Raw genomic sequence first — 21126 nt, forward strand, 5'->3', positions numbered from 1 at the left:
TTTATATTAAGTTTTAAACGAAGGGGCTGGCAGGATGACTGGGGCTAAAGGCTCCTGCTGTCCAGCCAGATGGACTGAGTGTGATCCCAGGTCTCACAGGTTAGAGAGAACCAGCTTCCTTGAGTTGTCCTTTGACCTCCACATGTGCCTCTGTGCTTCTCACTCTTCCCCCACACACCCCCTCCTACACACACACACACACAAATGCAGTAAAAAAAATTACAAATCTATAAAACAGTATCTTCTGTGGATGAACATATGAATATATCTATAAAACAGTATCATCTGTGGATGAACATATTTATGAAATTAAAACAGGACTCTTTCCAACTCCTTCCTCCATGACAGCTCTCACTCTGTAGCACAGGCTAGCCTGAAACTCTCTGTGTCACTGAGGCATGGCTGGTCTCAGATTTATGACTATTTTGGCTTAGGCTCCTGAGTGAAAGGCGTGTGCCCCTGTGCCTAATTACAGCAGCCTGCCGCCTCAGTCTGGCTGGTGGGTGTGCATGACTTGTCTAAATTCTTTATCTCTAGTCATGCCTCAACTACCTGACAAGACACCAAACAGCCATGAGCAAGAGCACACGGCAAGCGCTGGCGTGTGGGTAGGGATGGAGACACCACGTGTGTCGGCCACTCGAGGCACATGTGACACACATGTGAGGCGGGGTCCCAGGCACTCACCTTGACAGGCCCTTCACCACAAAGACTTTGTTGGAATGCTGTTTCTCCAGTTTGCTCATCACTTCGTAGAGATTGTGGTTCAGCTAGAGCCAGGAAGAAAGAGGACAGGTTAGTTAAAGAGAGCCCTGGCCATTTCCTTCCCAGTCAGCTGTCCCAATCAAAACCTCCTCTGGCCCACCTGCTCCCTTACTCCTTGGTCCATTGTTCCCTGCCCCCCCCAAGGTAGCTCCCTCAGGGCAGGGTCTCCCTCAGGGCAGGGTCTCTCTTAGGGCAGGGTCTCTCTCAGGGTAGGGTCTCCCTCAGGGCAGGGTCTCTCTCAGGGTAGGGTCTCCCTCAGGGCAGGGTCTCCCTCAGGGTAGGGTCTCCCTCAGGGCAGGGTCTCCCTCAAGGCAGCTCTCTCTTAGGGTAGGGTCTCCTTCAGGGAGGTCTTTCCCTCAGGAAAGGATCTTTCTGTGGGCAAGGTCTCTCTCAGGATAGCTCTCTCTCACAGCAGGGTCACCCTCAGGTCAGGTTTTGACTAGAGGGCGTCCCTTTTCTTTTCTCAGGTGATGACAGTGAGCTAACATCAAGCAGATCCTAAGTTAGCAGTGCACTGTGGAGAGATCTGTGTCTGTCTGTGAATGTGATGTGGAAGCAGCTTAGAATCCTGTAATGTCACAGCAGAAAACACCTTCACAAGGTCACAGTCTATGGCTGCCTGTCAGGGACACTGGTCCCCATTCCACCTGAAACATGACTTGCAACATGCATGTGAGTGCCACCTTCCCACTCTAGCAACAGCCAGAGGCTTCCCTTCCGTAGGCCCCACCTCCTCATTCACTCTGGGGCCTGGGTTTAGATGCTTCTGCTTGGTCAGTTAAGGGAGATGGACAGGGCCCTCAGAGAGTGCACAGATGTACATCTAACGGCACACAGCACAATCAGGCAAGGGCTGTCATCTCATCAGGGGACAAAAGCCAGACTCTGTTCCCAAGGATTCTCTACAGACATTGTCAAAGTGAGGCCGACCATGGATTCACTAGAGAGTTCCGCTGAGGAGCCTCAGTGGGCCAGTGTTTCTCACCTTGCTCATCTCCCTGTAGAAGACGTCTCTCAGGTTGGAAATGTTTTGGAAGACGGTCACATAGCAACCAATACGACTACGAGGAAAGACACAAGCACATGTGAGGGTGGTAGGGAGCCCGGCTAGCCACCAGGGCTCTCCGGAGAACGGCGGCTGCCATCCTGGACTAGGACGTTCTGGAATCTGATTCAGGTCAGCTGGGCCAGGAGGGCAGAGAGCTGAGGGGAGACAAGTTAGCCCAGGCTGACACTGGCATTTAGATTAATTCTAGTTTCAAAGTTATCTGGCTGGGTGTGGCAGCACAGGCTAGCTCTTGGGAGGCAGAGGCAAGTGGTATCTCTGAGTTCAAAGACAACCAGGGCTACATAGTGAGACTCAAGTTACCAGTTTTGAGCTTTTGAGATATTAATATAGAAGCGGCTTGCGGAATTTTTAAAAGAGCTATAAAAATATATGGCCACGTAATTATATTTAGTATAATAAATAGCCATTCTTTCCTTTCACCAATACGCAACCTCTATGTATATATATTGCATCAGAATTCTCCTATAAGCAAACCAGAAGGTTTGCATTTGTAACAGGGCAAGCAGCGCAGAGGTTCCAGCACCTTGTACTCTTGCTGAGACCATTTCAGGTCTAACTAGAGTCTGATCCTGATGGAGAATCCTGAGGGAAACTACCCGACTCTAGTCTAGGACCAGAGCTCAGGATGTCCTAGCCAGCACATCTTAGCCTGTCTGTGTGGAGTCCTTGCAGCTAACCGCATAGCTTGGCTTCTGTAACCTGGTTGCTTCAACTGCTGATCAAGAGGCCAGAACACGCCGGCCAGTGGTGGCGCACGCTTTTAATCCCAGCACTTGGGAGGCAGAAGCGGGCAGATTTCTGAGTTTGAGGCCAGCCTGGTCTACAGAGTGAGTTACAGGCCAGCCAGGGCTACACAGAGAAACCCTGTCTCAAAAAAGAGTCAAAAAAGAAAAAAAAAAGAGGCCAGAACATGGTTTCTGCCTTCAAAACTTCATATTCTGGACGCTCATGGCTACCCCTTGGTCCCCAAATACTTGGCTGTGGTCCCAGCTGGCTGAAATAAAGGCTTTCAGTTGGCTAAAACTATGTCTGGGCGGTCATCTCTGGTGGGCTACCCATAACACACTGAAAGAAACTATGTTTTTCCATTCTGTTTAAATTTGGAGACAGAAAATGTAGTCAATAAAAACCTAAATCATCATAACTTAGCATGTTGTCATGCCTGTAATCCCGGCACCTGGGAGGTCCAGATGGGATGATCGAACAGCTAAGGCCAGCCTGGGCTACATGGCTAGCCTTTAGAACAGCTATAGGAGGAAAACTGCATGCACAACAGTATCCTGCTGCAACCGTATTAAAGCACACTTGGTGCGACAGAAACAAGATGCAAATGAAGTTTCTCTTGCACTGAGCAAAATAAATCTAGCCTGTCTACCAGGAAGGCACACCCCTGCTGTGTGGATGACAGAGCACTTTCCTGATGAGGTCTCTCCTACCCAACCAACACCTGAGCCTCAAACCTGAAAAGCTGGTGGGGCAGGGACAGTGATCTGAGTCTAGCGAGATAAGGATGCTTGCTAATCACACACGCCTCTGCAGGCCGGAGGCAGCATCCCACTCTCTGACCAGGGCTCATTCCACGAGGTCCCATATCTGCACCATCAGGTGGCTCTGGGATCTGCTGGCCTAAGCAGCTTTCCAGTCTTGGGTTGTCAGTCATCACCTGTTATAAAGAATAGGCAGCTCCTCCAGGAGTTCCTGGTTCAGATCTTCAAATACAATCTGGGCCTTGCTGAAGTCTTCTTCTGCCTAGATGATAGAACAAAGGGCTGGAGGCTGCTCCTCCACCCTCTTGCCCAGACCCTCCTTCTCTACCCTCCTGCCCAGACCCTCCTCCTCCACCCTCCTGCCCTGACCCTCCTCCTCCACCCTCTTGCCCTGACCCTCCTTCACCCTCTCCCTGTCTCCTCCCCCTGTCCAGACTCATGCCCTCCTCCTCCTCCTCAGCTGCAGGATGTGGGCTGCCCTTACTGTTACAGGGGAAGACGACCCAGGAGCCCATAGTTCCTGGACTTGTCTTAGCCCAGCTGCCTGTCCACTCCGGGCAGGGGAGAGGCCGTCTGACTGTTCTTACCTTGGCCATCTTGGTCTCATCCTTCTTCTTAGCATTCTGCACGGCCTCCAGGTGGTGGCGGGCACTATCGTAGTCTACCAGTTTCCGGCCCCGCTTGGCAATCCTCTCCTAACCAGGGTGGTGAGAAAGGGTGCAGATGAGGCTTTCCAGTGGCCAGGGTGTGTAACAGAGGACCAAGCAAAGACACCAGATTCTTGGACTTTACCACTGAAACTGACCTTCTAATAAACTCTTGAGCTCCAGGGTCCCTCGTGATCTCAGGAAAACAGGGGTTCTCAGCTAGAGAAACCTGTACTGAGTTAAAATTTCCTACAAGCCTATTGTAAACTTGTTTGGCTTCCAGGGAAGCAACCTTGAAAATTCCACTAAACTGCAAGTCAGGATTCTAGGTTTTAGTCCTCTGTCTGCCACTGACTAGCCTTGTGCCTAGGGTGGGGGACATCTCTTTTTGAACCTTGGTAGCCTACACAATTATTATTTTAAGGACAGATGCTGAATATAAAGTACCCTAGGAGCTCTAAGCACACAGAGACTGTTGTAAGCAGAGAAAGTTTATGCAGTTTCCTCAGAACCACAAGCTGTACGGGGAGACCAAACTCGCCTGCTGTCCATCTCCTCTGTCAGAAACGAAGAGATTTTTATGGTTGTCTTTATGGCTGCCTCACTGCTCAGCACGGGACTGCATGGTAACCCAGGGGCTGGGGAGATGGCTCAGCTGGTAAGAGCACAGGCTGCTCTTGCAGAGGAACCGGGTTCCATTCCCAGCACCCTATCAGGTAGCTCACAACCACTCCAGTTCTAGGATATCTGATACCTTTTCCTAGGGTGCAGTCACCTGCACTCATGTCACACACACACACACACACACACACACACACACACACACACACTAATAAATGAAACTTTTAAAAAGGAAGAGGATGCTTGGGGTGGTAGCACAGGACTTTAATTCCAACACTTGGGAGGCAGAAGCAGGCAGGCCAGCCTGGGCTACTCTGCTGGCTAATTTTAGGACAATTTGATACAAGCTAGATTCGTCTGAAAGGAGGAACCCCAATTGAGAGAATGTCCACATAAGACCAGGCTATAGGGCAGTTTCTTTCTTTTTTTTTTTTTTTTTTAAGATTTATTTATTTATTATATGTAAGTACACTGTAGCTGTCCTCAGACACTCCAGAAGAGGGTGTCAGATCTCGTTTCCGATGGTTTTGAGCCACCATGTGGTTGCTGGGATTTGAACTCAGGACCTTCTGAAGAGCAGTCGGTGCTCTTAACCACTGAGCCATCTCGCCAGCCCATAGGGCAGTTTCTTAATTAGTGACTGACGGGGGAGGGCCCAGCTCATTGTGAGTGGTACCATTCTTTGGCTGGTGGTTCTGGGTGCTATAAGAAAGCAGGCTGAGCAAGCCACTAAGCAGCGCCCTCCATGGCTCTGCAACAGCTCCTGCCTCCAGGTTCCAGCCCTGTGTGAGTTCCTGCCCTGATTTCCTTTGATGATGAACTGTGGTGTAGAAGTGTGAGCCAAATAAACCCTTTCCTCCCCGAGTTGCTTTTGGTCGTGGTGTCTCATCACAGCAACAGAAACCCTAAGACAGCTACATAGCCAGACCGTCTCTAAACAAACAAACAAACAAACAAACAAACAGGAATGTAATTCAACTTCTGCTTGGGCACAGAACAGAAAACTATCTCAGAGTGTATTTTATCTTATTTTTGGAAAACTTAAGCTTAAAAGTTAAGCTTAGGGCTGGAGAGATGGCTCAGCAGTTAAGAGCACTGACTGCTCTTCTAGAGGTCCTGAGTTCAAATCCCAGCAACCACGTGGTGCCTCACAACCATGTGTAATGGGATCTGATGCCCTCTTCTGGAGTGTCTGAAGACAGCTACAGTGTACTCAAATAAAATAAATACATCTTAAAAAAAAAAAAAGTTAAGCTTAATCATTAACATAAATTTGGAACCATATGTTAGCTTCCTCTTAACCTAAAGTCAACACAACAGTAGATGATTAATAAATTTAGTTGAATAAATAAAAAAAAACATTCTGAGGCCAGGGATGTGTCAGGTTGAAAGGTACTCAGGGTCAGGGTTGGGGTGAGTGTTGGGGTCAGAGTCAGGGTCAGGGCGCCATCAACCCTGACAGCCTGAGTCACATGTCTGAGACAATGTGGTCTCTGAGAGAGCTGACTCCCAAAAGCTATCTTCTTATCACACTATTGTTCTGTGGTGTAAATACACACACACACATGCATACACATAAAAATAACAAAAATATTTTAAATAATTATAGTTTTTACTTCTAATTCTGCTTTCTAGACAGTTTGGGATGGGCTGAGCTCCTTTCTCCTGACAGAATCTCAAGTGTTTGAAGATCATATTAAGTTTCTGAGCCTCTAAGTTTCTTCTATGCAATGGACATCTTTAGATCCATCTGCTGTTTCTCACATCTAAAAGGGATGTCCTAGCCAGGTGTGGTGACACACATCTGTCATCTCAGCACTTGGAAGGCTGAGGCAAGGGGGTGGCAAGTTTCAGGCCAGCTTGTAGGACATAGCAAGATTCTGTCTAAAAACAAACAAACAGCCGGTCGTGGTGGCGCACGCCTTTAATCCCAGCACTCGGGAGGCAGAGGCAGGCGAATTTCTGAGTTCGAGGCCAGCCTGGTCTACAAAGTGAGTGCCAGGACAGCCAGGGCTACACAGAGAAACCCTGTCTCGAAAAACAAACAAACAAAAAACAAACAAACAAACAAACAAACAACAACAAAAACCGATTCTAAAGAAAAGGCATGGGTGCTTTCAGGCTGGAGAGATGGCTCCGCAGCTACGAAGGCACTCTGCCCTTTCAGAGGACTCTAGTTCAGCTTCCAGCACCCACCACCTGTGACTCCTGCTCCAAAGGACCCAGTATCTTTGATCTCCAGGGGCACTGTGCCCATATGGACATGTCCGACTCACACACACACACACACAGTTAAATATAATAAAGATAAACCTTAAAGTATGAAGAGAGGGATGCTCAACCTGGCTGGATCTGCTTCACTCATCAGTTGAGCTCAAAGTGTGGTTCCCTGAAACCTAAGTGTAAACATAACCTCACTCCACCTCCTGTCCTCATTTTTGTCAAACCCTCTTCCAGCTTCACGGCCAACCACGGGCTCAAGTGCTTCTTACAATGTTAGCCCTGCTGTGCTTCCCAGCTAGCAAGGCTGTCCACTGTGTTTCTTAGCTACCACGGGCTGTCTACTGTGTTTCCTAGCTAGCGTGGACTGTCCACTGTGTTGCCTAGCTAGGACGGGCTGTCCACCGTGTTTCCTAGCTAGCATGGACTGTCCACTGTGTTTCCTAGCTAGCACAGGCTGTCCACTGTGTTTCCTAGCTAGTGTGGACTGTCCACCTTGTTTCCTAGCTAGTGTGGACTGTCCACCGTGTTTCCTAGCTAGTGTGGACTGTCCACCGTGTTTCCTAGCTAGCATGGACTGTTTCCACATCGCCCCACTCTGCAGCCTGAGTTACCTTAATCTCGCTGAACTGCGACACATAATTCTCCATGGTCCTCAAGGCCTGGTCAGCCAGTTTCTCTTCATAGTCTTCCCAAAGGAGGTCATTGTTCTGTGGAATCCAGGCAGAGGGTAGTGAGTGCCCTACTTCTCCACAGGGCTGCACCAGAGTACCCCCAACTCTCTCTGCAGAGAACTCAGTGAAGCACCGTACTTAAAGAAGAGAGATGGGTGCTACTCCGAGGAACTGCATTCAGGGCTGCACAGGACCCTGGGCACTAGAACATAGAGTACATAGGAGCCAGGGAACAGCTAACTACAGGAGGTTATTCTTCAAAACCAGCCCATCTTCAAGGAGACATTTCTGTGATCTTACAGGGAGGGAGGAAGGTAGAGCCAGCTGCAATTGCTTTCTATCGTTAGAGACTGAGGCTCTGAAACAGGGAGTGAACTTGGCCCGGTTCCCTGTTTCCCAGGACAGAGAAGCTCAGCTGAGGGGAGATGGGAGCACATCCCATGGCTGTGTCTTGCCCTTACCCCCACGATGGCCTTCAGGTCCTCATGCCCATCCCAGTCGCTGCTGTAGACCTCCTGCAGGGTCTCTGATACTCTCTTTGAGCTTTCATGCATCACTGAAAAGAGAGAACTCAGTCCTACCATCAAGTGTCTCAAAACCCGGGGATGCGCTTATTCGAGTGATGGGCTAGAAGGATGGGTTATCAGTAAGAGGAGCTGGGTGGGGCTGGGGAAGTAAGTCACTCTGAGGCCCATGGAGCTTTCGGGGGTCAAGGGCAGCTGAACAGTGAGGACCCTGGACCTGGTTCACCTCAGCCTGCTCAGTCCCTGTATCAGAGTGTCTGTGTGTCCTTCCAGGCCGAATACACCCACCTTTGACTGCGCTAAGGAAGTTCTTCAGGTCCTTGTACAGCTTGTGGCCTTCTGCCTGAAAGGGAAGAGCAGCTTTGATAACTTATAAGATCTGTTTGGAAGGCGCTCCAGAGGTCGGCCTTGGAAAGAAGGCCAAAAGCAGAGCCCATGCACGCCTGGAACTTCCTCGGGTGTTCCCAGGGACCAGAGCAGCCCTTCTCGGACAAGCTGCAGGTTGTCTCTTTGGGATTGGTGTATGAGTTAGGATAGCGGAGGCTCCCATTGCATGGGTGTGGTCTGCTTGGTCTCTTCCAGTACACAGGCACCTGTACCCAAGTCCTGGAATGAGCTCCCTGTATGTGGCTGCCTGTATGTGTGGTTCTTCCTGCCACCTGCCACCAGGCTCCTTTCTTCTCCAAACCTCCACACAGACTCTTTCTGCCTCCCTTGTGGTCTTCCTTCACCTGCACTGCTCTGTCCCTGGCTCCTGGCTTCTACTCCAAGGCTCTGTAGCTATCTCCTGCTCTCCTGCATTCAGCCCATCTGCCTTCTGCTGTCCATCCCCCCATATCTGTCTCTTTCTTAAAAAGAAGGCAAGCCAGACAGAGATCTCTATATGTGTTGAGATGGTGGATGCCCTCGCTGCACAGGCGTGGAACTCTGCTCATACCGAACCAGGATCCCAACCTGCGGAGTGAGCTGCAATTCTGACATCTGTTTCTAGGTTCTGCTTCGCTGCTGTTTGATGACAAAGTCTTTCCTCTCAGTCCAGGCTGCCTTGAACTTGCAGTGATGCTCCTGCCTCAGCCTCCTAAATGGTGGATATTCTCTTCCTTCTCCTTTCTTCTTTAGAGATTCATTTTTTAGTTTTTAGTTTTTAAGTTTTTAATAGTCTGTCTGTCTTTATCTGTGTGTGCAAACCTGAGTGCAGGTGCCCAGAGAGGCCAGAGGAGCTGGGTCTACCTAGCGCTGGAGTGGCAGGAGGTTTGCAAGCCAGCAGAGGGGGATGCTGGGAATTGAAGTTGGGTCCTTTGTTAGAGTGGTACACACTCTTAACTACTGAGCCATCTCTCCAGCTCTATCCTGGAATTTGAAATGTGACCTCCTGCCACAGCGTTCCAGAGCTATGTTAAATAGCTCTGTCAGAAGGCTCTTCAGCGTCTCTACAGGAGGTCTTTCCTTTTTGATTTTAAAGATTTATTTATTTCATGTGTGTGAGTACACTGCCGCTCTCTTCACACACACCAGAAGAGGGCATCGGATCCCATTACAGACAGTTGTGAGCCACCATGTAGGCGCAGGGAATTGAACTCAGGACCTCTGGAAGAACAGCCAGTGAGTGCTCTTAACCTCTGAGCCATCTCTCCAGTTCTGTATAGGAGATCTTAAAAATATTTTTTATGTGCATTAGTGTTCTGCGTGTCTGTAGGTATGTGTACTGCCTACGTCCACAGAGACCAGAAGGAGGTGGTGTTGGGTCTGCTGGTGCTGGTGTTACAGGTGGTTGTGAGCGCCTGGGTGGGTGCTGGGAACCAAACCCAGTCCACTGCAAGGGCAGCCAGTGCTCCTCCCTGCTGAGAGCCTCCCCAGCCCCGTGTGTGTGAATGTGTGTGTGAGTGTGAGCATGTCGCACACGTGGAGATCAGAAAGTCACTTTTGGGAGCTGGCTCTCTCCTTCCTCGTCACAGAGGCGAGGTCGATCCTCGCTGTTCCTGCCTCCTCACTGCTCAGGCAGCTTCCTGATGCTTTACCCTAGGAGTGCTGGGATCATAGACTCTGTGTGTGTGTGTGTGTGTGTGTGTGTGTGTGTGTGTGTGGAGAGAGAGAGAGAGACAGAGAGAGAGAGACAGAGAGAGACAGAGACACTGGGATTATACTGCATCCGGATTGCTTTTTGAAACACTGGTTCTAGAATTGACCTCAGGGTATCAGCCTGCCTGGCCAGCCCCCAGTCAACCAACCACCTAACTGGCCCAGGGCTCTAACTTTTCTTCTACACCGACTCCTGGTGGACAAGCCTCCCAGGCATCTTCCTCAGCGTACTGGTTGTAGCCTGTTCTCCCCCAACCCCCATTCTCTTCCCCTCTATGTGGGTAAACTCCAGTTTCTAGGATCAGGTTGGAGAGGAAGAGGAGGGCCAGATGTGGGCGTTTTGGAGCCTGACCTCAGGGGTGTGGGAGGGACTGAGGGATGCTGCCAGTGGGTGGACCGACCAGCTTGGGAACGGAGTATTTGAAACCTAGAAGATGTTACACAGTACACCAGGAAATTCTTGCTGTGGACTTGCTCATTACTAGAAAGCCTAGTGACTCTTAAATTAAAAGACAAAAAGGGCAAGGGGGAGGGAGAGAATTCTATCTACTAACTGTGTGCACAGGAGGTCAGAGGACAACTGCAGTCATGCGCTCTCCCTGCTGCATGGGTTCTAGGGCTTGAATTTTTACATCACTGAGCTTAGCAGCCAGGACCTTTATTACCCAGAGGCACCCTGCCAGAACCAGAGTTCAATTCCCAGCACATCCACTGTTAAGTTCAGCCTCAGAAATCCAACATCTTCCCCTGGGTACCTGCACATGCCTGTGCGTCCTCACAGACACACGCGCGCACGCACACACACATAGATAAAAACAAATCTTGAAAAAAAATGAATGAACATTTAACCCTCTTTCTTGAAAGTCAACAGTATGGACTTAACTTTTCACTTTGTCATGACGACTTGGTTTCAAAACACTATGACTGGGAAGAGCTGTCAGACCGAGAGGACAATGGGGCTCAGTGGTTAAGAGTGTGCGACATTTAGAGAACCTGAGTTCGGTTCACAGAGCCCTTCCTGTAAGTCCAGCTCCAGAGTATCTGACAGCCTGTGTCCTCCCCAGGACTCGCATGCAGGCAGCAGGTCTAGATGGAGCCTGTGGTGAGGAAGCTGGGTGCTCTGCAAGAGTTTTACACTCTCGCCCCCTGAACCATGTGCAGCTTCGCAGGTCCGTCTTCCTTTGTACCCTGTTCTTCGGGAGTGGACAGGGAGGTGGCGAGGGTGGGGTGGGCTCCAGGACGAGGGGCAGCACTGGGCTCTGTTTCATGTCTCAGACCTGTCCATCTTCCCCTGAAATGCCTAGGCTAGGTCATCTCAGACCATCTTCCCTGGCAGACAAGACATTCACAGCCAGGCTCTCACGTCTGTCTGTCTGTCTGTCTGGTCGTCAGGCAGTTGGCTCTATTCTCAGCTAGCAGGTTAGTTCGCTTCTCTGGCTTCAGTTCCCCGTCTGAAGTGCAGAGCCATTTCTATCTCTGGATCTGCTGATCTCATCACTCCTGCCGTCTGAACCTCTGCCAGTCCCTTGGCATTGCCATAAAGAGCCTGAGCTAGTTCTTCCCGCCCCTTATGCCAACAGCCACCACCCTGGGGTAGTGAACCATTCTCTGTGAGGCTTGACCACAGCAGTCAGCTCTGCAGAACTTGGTCCAGACAGACACAGAGACAGACAGGCACAGAGGATACGCGGCAGAACAGCAGGAGGTGAACGAGGAACCTTGAGCACGTGTCAGTGCTACAGGAGAAAGAATGAAGTGTTTTGTGAGGAAAAACACTTCCTTCCACCTTGGAAAGAGAGGCAGATGAGGCACGGAGAACAGGGGCCTCATGTGCATGAAGCCCGGCCTTTGAGACTAGAGCCATGTTAACTGGCTGTGGCAGTGCACACTTATACTCCCAGCATCTGGGAGGTGGAAGCAAGAGGATCAAGACCTTCCTTCGAGGCTGTCCTCAGCTAAACGGTGAGATCAAGGCCAGCATGGGCTTCATGAGATACTTACTTCACATCTCTACAACAAAGCTATGGAGACTACTCAGGAACCCCGGCAAGTGGCAAGGCCTCCAATTGAGCTGGGTAGCTGGGAGTGACAACTCGGGCGGAGTTCACCGGGAAGGGGGGTGAAGAAGATCCAAATACATTACATACATGTGGGAAGTTGTCAAAAAGAATAGTTTTAAATGTTGAGAAATAAACAGCTGATTCTGTCTGCCAGTGATGGCTCAGGGATATCCATGTCACATGTGAAAGGGGACAAGCAGCCATGGTGTGGCGCCTATGAACATTACTGCTACCAAACAAAAACGAAAACGTCAATCTCATCAGGCTTCTACCTCTGCATGTATCTGCAGAAGATGCAGGCAAACACAACACGTTCACCAGCCAGCAAAAAGCCGGGCAGCAGGTGCGTCCCTTTGATTCCAGCACTCGGGAGGCAGAGGCAGGCGGATCTCTGGAGTTTGAGGCCAGCCTGGTCTACAGAGTGAGTTCCAGGACAGCCAGGGCTAAACAGAGAAGCTTTGTTTCAAACAAAACAAAATGAAACAAAAAACCTACAACAAAAACCCAAAAGAACAACAAAACAGGGAAAACGTAGGTGACTGTGGACAAGCTGCACTCTCAACAAACAAGGTTCAGTGAGGGGGCTGGAGAGACAGATCAGCAGTTAGGAGCAGAGCCACCCAGCCTGAGGAACAGCGGAACCCAGCCTGGGGTACCTAGTAAGAGAGTCAAATAACCAAGAAGGCTTTGTCATAATCCAACCCCAAGAAGAAAGAACCCTAAAATAGTCATTGTAGAAGCTTCACAGTTAAATGGGTGTCAAACACAGTTATCACCAGTGTAGGATAGGAAACAACAATGGATATAGCCTACTCTCCAGCCTTATTTTTTTTTGTTTTGTTTAGTTTTTGTATCTCAGGCTGGTCTTGAACTTGTGACCTTCCTGCTTCAGCCTCCCCAATGCTGAGCCTATAAGCATGAACGTCCACGCCTGTTTTTATTTTTTTCCGACTATACTTTCTGATCTGTAGTCATGAGGAAATGTTTTACGGGGAAATAAATAAATAAAGGGGCAGGGGCTGCAAGATGGCTGCCTGGGGTAGGCCCAGAAATCCCTTGTTCCTGGCCTGAGACTCAGCAATGCCAGGACTGTGTGGCAATGAGATACTCCTCTGAGCAGATAGCTTGTGTAATATAAACAACCTCAGCGGTCTCCGTGCTGAGGTGACACCAACTGAGCCACCCTACCTGGCCGCCAGGGTTACAGTACATGGAAAGAGAAGAGCCAGCCCTGGTGGACTGAAGGGGCACAGCCACAGGAAGGGTCAGGAAGTTCCTTTGCTTCTCGGTTCTCAGAGAAAAGGGCAAGCAGCAGGCTGATAAAATGCCTGCCTATTCTAGAACCTTCTGGTACTCACCCCCCCACACACACACACACTCTCCCCCAACCTCAGCCTCCCCATACACTCCCCCCTCCCCCACCCTCCAGGTCACCTGCTGTTGGTAGAAGTTACTGGCACTTTGTTCAAATCGCTCATCTTTGGTTTCTACGGTTTTCCCCAATTTCTGCAGAACCTGGGAAAAAAGACAGGAAGTAGGTTATACTCGACTCTCGGATCTGGTGGTCTTGGGTGGGTTCCCGTCAGCTCACCAGAGTCAGGAAGGTAACAGGTTGCTAACAAAAAGGATGTTTTGTGATTCTTTTCAAACTGGGATAGGTGGGGATCGACCTGCTCCTTCTCACTCAGTTTCCCTCCCCCTCCCCTCCCCCTATGACTCTCAGTACTTGAAGAGGTGCTTCCTCCGTTTGGGTTGAACTCAGAGCCCTGTACAACCCAAACGCAACTCTCCCGCTCAACTCCACCGCCAGCCTTAAAGCGACTTTTGTTTGTTTTTTAAGGTAGGGTTTCTCTGTGTAGCCCCTGGCTGTCCTGGAACTCGGGCCACCACCGAGCTCTTAAAGTGATTTTTAAAGGGGACTAGAGGAGGGCATTGCATGGAGTCACGACTCCTGAGAAAATATGCACGGCTTTCTAAGGTAAAACATGAGCCAGGACTCTCTGCTTGAGCGACAAGCCCCTCTCCTGGACACTGTAACAGGCCCTTCTCTGTGGACGAGGTGAGCAGGGCTCTTCTCATGGAAGCCTTGTGGAAAACCTTAAACTCTATACGATGACATTCACCAAGCCTAACTGGGAATGAATGGTACCCATGTCTAGCTTCCATCAGCTAAGAAACCAGAGAGCTCACCACCACCCCAGTCTCAGTGCCAGAGCAAAACACAGGAAAGGCCCCCCCCCCCCCCCCCCCCCCCGCCATGAGTAAGGAAGATAGGGCTGAGGGGCTGCTGAGATGCTCTGGGAGGGGTGGGGAGTGGTTAAAGCACTTGCCATCCAGTCTCAAGTTGATCTGAGGTGGATCCTTGGAACCCAGATGGTGGAAGGAGAGAACTGACTCCCAAAAGTTGACCTCCTACCTCCACACATGTGATATAGCAGTATATGTGTGTACATACACCCACATACATACATCCTGCACATGAGTAATGTGGCGAGTGTGTGCACAGCTTGGGAGGAGGCAATATCAATTCCCTAGGCCCAAGGCAGGATAGTAAGTGCTGCTTTCAATTTCTGAGTCTCCTTCTTCACCCATTCCCACTGTGGTGTCCCCTCTGGAGACCACCCCATTCTCTCTGGTTCCATTGTCACAGCCCCAGGCCAGGAGGTTTCTTCTCTCGATGCTGTAGGTCTTGACCATGCTGCTTCGATGTTTCTAACAGTTCTTCATTCATCTGCCTGCCCCCTTTTATTAGCTCCCCCGCATTGGTCCACCAGGTAACAGTCTCTATTGGGTACCAGCCGAATTCCCACTGGACATTCTGGCAAGGAGGGAGGCCTGCTGCTTTGACTCTTTCTTAAGCTGTAGCTTCCACGTTCCTCCTCCATAGCTTATTTTTAGTGAATAAGCCCCACTATTAGTTGCTACAGCCTCCATTCCCTTTCTGGAATTCCCTAGTGACTTCTCTATTTTGTCTGTTGTGCAAGCGAAGGATGAATGTAAACAAATGAACACTGGCTCAAACTCCGTCTACTTCATCCTGGCTATGAGGTTCACTCACTCACTCCTAACTGCTCGCTCATTACTGTCTCACTCTCTGTGTTCGTGTCTCTGTCTCCTCCTCAGATACTTTATTAAAGCTCAGACTCCAGCAAAGGCCACTTAGTCAGTTTAATAGGAAGGCGGAGGTGCATGGGCCACGCCTGGATGAGGGGTATAAAGAGTGTGGAGAGGAGGAGGCCTGACCCACAGCCAGGTGAGCAAAACAGGGTGTGTGCAGCCTCAGGGCAGCCTTCTGGGCCGGTGTGGCGTGGCTCCTTCAGGTGTGGAATCTCATTGTGAAGGAATCCGAATCACATGGCAGTGTGCAGGGGACCACTTTGTGTGAACACAAGTGTCTGCCTCTCGGGAGAGGAGCGGGTCAATGCCTGTCACATCTCAACCCCTCTCTGATTAAGATCAAGGCTCTGTGACCACACATCAACGCATACCTTGGCCTTTCTGCTGACTAGCTATAAGGTATTTCTGCCCAGGACTACATACATACATACATACATACATACATACACTTCAGACTCGGTATGTAAGTTGCTATCTCTAGCTGCCTGCTAACTGTGTCTTGTTCTTTTGTTTCTGATCGTTTTGAGAGAGGTTCTCACAACGTGGTTCTGCCTGTCCTGAGACTCACTCTGTAGACCAGGCTGGCCTTGAACTCATGGAGATCCACCTGCCTCTGCCTCTCCAGTGCTAAGACTAAAGGCGTGCGCCACCACGCCCAGCTGCCACACCAGTTAGGCTGGGTCTGCCTTTGCTTCTTTGACTAGAAATCACAGGTGCTGCTCCTCCCTTCGGCCAGGCCTGTCTTTGATGGTCTCACTCCTCCCTAGATGTGCAGTCCCCATCCTCCCTGGCTCCACCCTTCCCCCCCCCCCAACCCCCACAACAAACAGGGTTCTTCCCCAGAAAGTTGCAAAACCACCTTGTTCGTGGTAGGCAGCTCTTACTTCCTTTTCTCGACTCCTCCCTTCCTTTGCCCACTTATGTTTCTTGGGTGGGGGGTGGGGGAAGGGCGGAGCAAGAAGAGAGAAAACTCAATTTAGAGTCGATACCGAGGGCACCTGAGAGGCTACAGGGCTTCCTGGGGTCTGTAGGCTGTGCTGAGAATCTTCCCACCATCACCTTATTTTATATATTTATTTACACACACACACACACACATATCATCACCTGTTCCCAGGTGATCCAATACTAACCAGGACTGACCCTGCTTAGCTTACAAGATCAGATGAGATCCCGCAAGGTCAGGGTGGTGTAGCAACAGGCCCACCATCAACTCTTCCTAGACTGAAAAGGTGAAAAAGATAACTTGGAAATATCTATCATCTCTCAGCTCCCCAAATCACTTGTTGCCATAGCAACTGGTGACTGTGTTTCACACTGGAAGTGTTTGTTCTTAGACCCTGGAAGGAACAAGGTGTGTATATATGCAACAGATGTCTACTGAAAGGATACAGCTGTATGTTTGAGACAGGCTTAACTTTATGTAGCCCCGGCTGGCCTCAAACTTGCAATGACCCTCTAGTTTCAGCCCGTTGAGAGCTGTGACTACAGGTGTTAAGCCACTACACCTGGCTAAATTCTCCTTTTTGATCAATTCTCAATGACAGCTCACAACACAGTCCACACAATCCTGCCTGAGAACTCTGCCCTAATCACCCCGGCCTGGCAGCTGATTAGAGCTCAGACACTTGGGAGAGCAAAAGCAAGGGCTAGGCAGTGAATGTAACACTGCATGCACAGGTTCCCACAGGTTCCCAGGTTAACCAGCTCATTCTTCTAACTTTCCTATAGAGTGGGAGGGATACATCTTCAAAAAAAAAAAAAAAAACCTCACAGCGCATTTACTTGATGACTGCAGACCCCTGTGGAGACCTCCCTACCCCCTACTGCGTTTAGTTGATGATGACAATTGAGGTAATGTGACCATGAACCAGACACTAAAAGATAGCGTTGTAGTTTACTGCACCTTTGTCTCGGTGGTGTGATGACTCTAAAGTGGTTATGAAGGAAGTCTGCAGACGGCAACCCGGGCTCTCCCGAACAGGCTCTGTGAGCAAAGTTTGCAGACACATACTACCTGGAGGCTCTCCCTAACAGGGAGTTCTTCCAGGCTCCTCTCTCACCTGCTTGCTCCAGCTGCATTTCTCACAGCTCAGCCTAAAGTGATTGGCAGGCTCAGGCCATGCCCACGATAACCCTCCTCAGCTGGAAGGCTCTCTCAAGCTTGGCGGGAGGAACTACCGACCACATACAGTTCCCATTTCAAAGTCAGCCGGAGCTGAAAACCTTCCACCCAATCTTTCTGTCCTGAGTTCCCACAGATGTGCATATCTTAGGCAAACAGTGGATTCTGAGCTTCCTTCCGGCAGACAAGAGCTTATTCATTTCTTAGTTCCCCCTGGGACTAGCTCAGCCCCCTGAACAAAAGAATCTATTGCAAATATTTAACAAATTAAACTCTTGGGGATGTAAGTTGAATGAATGTTAACAGAGAGAAGAACAACATAGGAGTGATTTAAAAAAAAAACCACGCCCTTGCTGGGGAGAACTGAACAGTCTGCCAGAGAGAAATCACAGATAAGAAAGTAGTTGATCCAACGTGAGGATGTATGATCCTGTAAAACTACAGCTCCTGCCGCATTCGGTGGGAACTGGCAAACAGAACCAGAAGGCCATACCTTTTGTGCTTAACAGTCAGCAGACCTTCCCCGCTTCGGAGGAGGTTGAGCGGGTATAAAGTGATTCCGTTTCAACCACCACCTGCACAGAGGCTCTGCAGGGACTCGGGTCGCACAGAGGGTGGAGTGGCTCATCAGGAACGTGGCCTGGGGAGAACCTGAATTTGGGCAAGTGCCCCCCACCATCTCGGAAAGTCTTCACTGGAACACCCTGTCTTGCTCTCAGCAACTTCCCAAGACTCAGGGACTCCAGCTCTTCTACCCAGGCCATTTTTCCTTTAAGTCAGTGTCTGCCTGGGCCAGTCCCGAACTCCCAAACCCCCAGTCTCACATGAAGCCTATTTGCTTTCTGTAGTTCCTTGGGCTGACTTGAGTTCACCCCTCTCTCCCAGGACGGAGGGAGGGTCCCGGACGGGAAGAACATTGTCCCGCTACCTGTGTGACTATTCCCGTTCTGGAGATAACTGACTCTGAAGCTCAGAGTCCTCTCATTTTATAGATGAGAGACCTGAAGCCAAGAACAGGACATTATTTATGGCAAGTTGTGGAGTCCAGGCTTACAGGAGACAAGGAGGTTAGATGACGCTGACTCCAAAGACCTCACGTTGACAAAAGGCCAGAGGAAGAAAGCAAAAAAACCAACTGATACGCTCCAGTTTTCATTTAAAATGTTTTCTTTTGTGGTACCCAGGACTGCCTGCGCTAGGTACCTGCTCCAACACTGAGCCACACCTGCCAGCCCTTGATACACCAAATTTCTGGTTCCTATTTTTTTTTTTTTTTTTGTCTTTTGTCTTGTGTTTCTTTAGCCACAGTGTAGCTTTCTCTAGGTGAGTTCCCTGTCCCGTCCAGTCCTTCTATTTATAGCTAGACCTTCCCATAAGCACTGCCTTCAGATCTATCAGATGTCTTGTTAGACTCCAGAGAGGCAAAGTTCAGGTACGAAAAGTAACAAAGGCTGCGCACACAACTTTTATTTTCCTCTTGTCTTTCACACGATCTTAAAAGGCAGAAGAATACAGAGCCCCTCTCTTCCCCTGTGGTCCTTTACACTAAGGACCTCACACATCTGTACCCCGTCAGTAATGTGAACCCCATGCCGGGGGAGCTGGCTGCCCTTGATCTGCTCCAATGGCCTCTGCACCACCTTTACAAGGGAATACAAATCTTTCCATTGTTAAGTGTGCTAGGTACTTTACAGCTTCAAGTTCATGAACCCTCTCCTTTTAGCCCATGTCTCTTCTACTACCGTGTGGGTAGATGGTGGCTGGGCAAAGGAAGACTCTGGACAGGTAACATCACAATGCCTTTTAAGTGTGTAGGGAAGGGGCTGGGACGGAGCTCAGTTGGCAGAGGGCCTGGTGTCCTCCCCAGAAGCTGTAGGTACAACCTTCAGCATCTAAGAGATGTGATGACACATGCTTGCAACCCAGAAGATAGACGGGGAGACCAGAAGTTCAAGGTCAAAGTGAGTTTGGGGGTGGGGGTACAAGAAACTGTCTCAAAAACACGTGAAGGGTGGTAAGAATGGGGTTCGTACCTATGACCTTAGCTAGAGGATCTCACCTTGAATACAAGACCAGCCCAGTCAACACGGTAAGGCCCTGTCTCAAAAAACAAAAAAACAAAACAACCAAGCAAATAAAATAAACAGCGTGAAGAGTGTCCCCATAATCCATTTTTTCCTTTTTTTTTTTTTTTTTTTTTTGAGACAGGGTCTATGTAGTCTAGGCTGTCCTGGAAGTCTCTGTGTAAACCAGGCAGATCTTGAGCTCACAGAGATCCACCTGCCTCTGCCTCCCGAGGGCTGGGATTAAAGGCGTGTGCCCATCATTTGAGTGGATTGGCAAATTATGGGCCTCAGTTTAATAGGTAGCAGTCTAAGGAAGGTCGCCCAGAGGCTGTGGATCACCATCAAGACAAAAGGATAGATGTAAGAAACTGGGGCAGGCTACTGGACACACGAGCTCCCCGCTCACCCCGAGGTAAAGAGTAGCTCAGGCTGGTCTTAAACTCAGTGACATAGCCTAGGATGCCTTGCGTTTTCTATCCACTCGCCTCCGTTTACACCAGTTTAAACAACACTCAAGTGTGGAGAACTGTAAAGAGTGTCCTGGTCCTCAGTGAATCCCCAAATCAAATTAAGTGGGGCGACTCACTGCCACCGCAGCCGCTGTCTCTTACTTTGGGGACAAGTATCTTCCAACGCATTCATCACCTGAGAGACGCCAGCCACCCTTGCCTTTGCGCTAGGACAAAATCTGTGACAAAGTTGACCACCACCATTCGTTCCTTCCTGTCGCCTTTTCTGGGTCAGGCTGAGGGTTGCCGAAGGCTCCTGCGAAACAGCTGTCTCCTCAGCTGCTCCCTTCTCTCCCACGTCGGCCAATGTTCGTGGACACCCATTCCCCGCCCGTTCTGGGGCAGCAGGACCCTTTCTCCTCAGCCCAGGTCCGGGCCCCTGGTGAGGCCAGGCTGCCTACCTTCTCCTGGGCCCTGCTGAACTTCTTCTGCATCTGCTTGGCGAAGAGGCCAGCCGCTCCGCCCGCCTTGCCCTCTGCCATCCTGCCGGCTGCGGGGGCGCAGCCTGGACCTGTGGTTTCTAGAGGCCCCTGAGAGGAAGTGCGTCCTCCCAGCATGCCTTGCGTGATGCTCAGAGGGCGGGCCTTCACACCCTGCCTGCCGCCTGCTGGGGCGTGGTCGGCCTGGACCACCCAATGCCACATCTCGAGGACCATTGGAAACCCATCACTACCCAGATTTCCGAGAGGACCACTGCAGCCCACCACTGGCCATCTCGGGAACCTTGGGACTCCATCACTGCCCAATACTCCAGGTGGACCACTGGGGTCCCATCACTGTCCAACTCCCCATTGGGGTCCCATCACTGTCCATGTCCCCAGGAGGACGACTAGGACCCCATCATGGTACAGATCCCCAGGAGGACCACTGGAACCCCACTATTGTTCAGCTCCCCAGGAGAACTACTGGGACCCCCTCACTGCCCAGCTCCCTGGAAAGACCACTGGTCACCAGGCTGGGGTCCACAGAGGCATCTGGAGCTGGGAGAGCAACTAAGCTGGTTCTGAGAAGTTGGCAGAGAACGGGTTGTTCAGGGTGGATTTTGGTGCGCACACACTCTTAAAACCAGCTTGGAAATGCTGCCTCTGCAGTAGAGAAAGATTGTCCTCCCCTCCCCCACCCCCAACCTTGAACGGGCTCTTTGAATGTGGACCGTGACTCAT

The 21126-nt window shown here is 50.3% G+C and overlaps 1 protein-coding gene across 2 annotated transcripts in view; it reads right to left on the minus strand.

Annotated features, from left to right (window-relative positions):
* Nucleotides 1-20499, minus strand: part of Bin2 (bridging integrator 2) — a 25910-nt gene extending 5411 nt beyond the window's left edge. For both annotated transcript variants that reach the window (XM_029469772.1, XM_021182832.2), the window contains exons 1-9: nt 20365-20499; nt 13581-13661; nt 8296-8350; nt 7945-8039; nt 7424-7519; nt 3909-4016; nt 3498-3583; nt 1751-1826; nt 688-770 (exon numbers count right to left, since the gene is read on the minus strand). In XM_029469772.1, the coding sequence (XP_029325632.1) occupies nt 688-770; nt 1751-1826; nt 3498-3583; nt 3909-4016; nt 7424-7519; nt 7945-8039; nt 8296-8350; nt 13581-13661; nt 20365-20445 (761 nt within the window). In that variant the 5' untranslated portion in view covers nt 20446-20499. The remainder of the gene's footprint in view (nt 1-687; nt 771-1750; nt 1827-3497; nt 3584-3908; nt 4017-7423; nt 7520-7944; nt 8040-8295; nt 8351-13580; nt 13662-20364) is intronic.
* Nucleotides 20500-21126: the final 627 nt, after the last annotated feature.

Source organism: Mus caroli, chromosome 15, assembly GCF_900094665.2.
Source record: "Mus caroli chromosome 15, CAROLI_EIJ_v1.1, whole genome shotgun sequence".
NCBI lineage: Eukaryota > Metazoa > Chordata > Mammalia > Rodentia > Muridae > Mus > Mus caroli.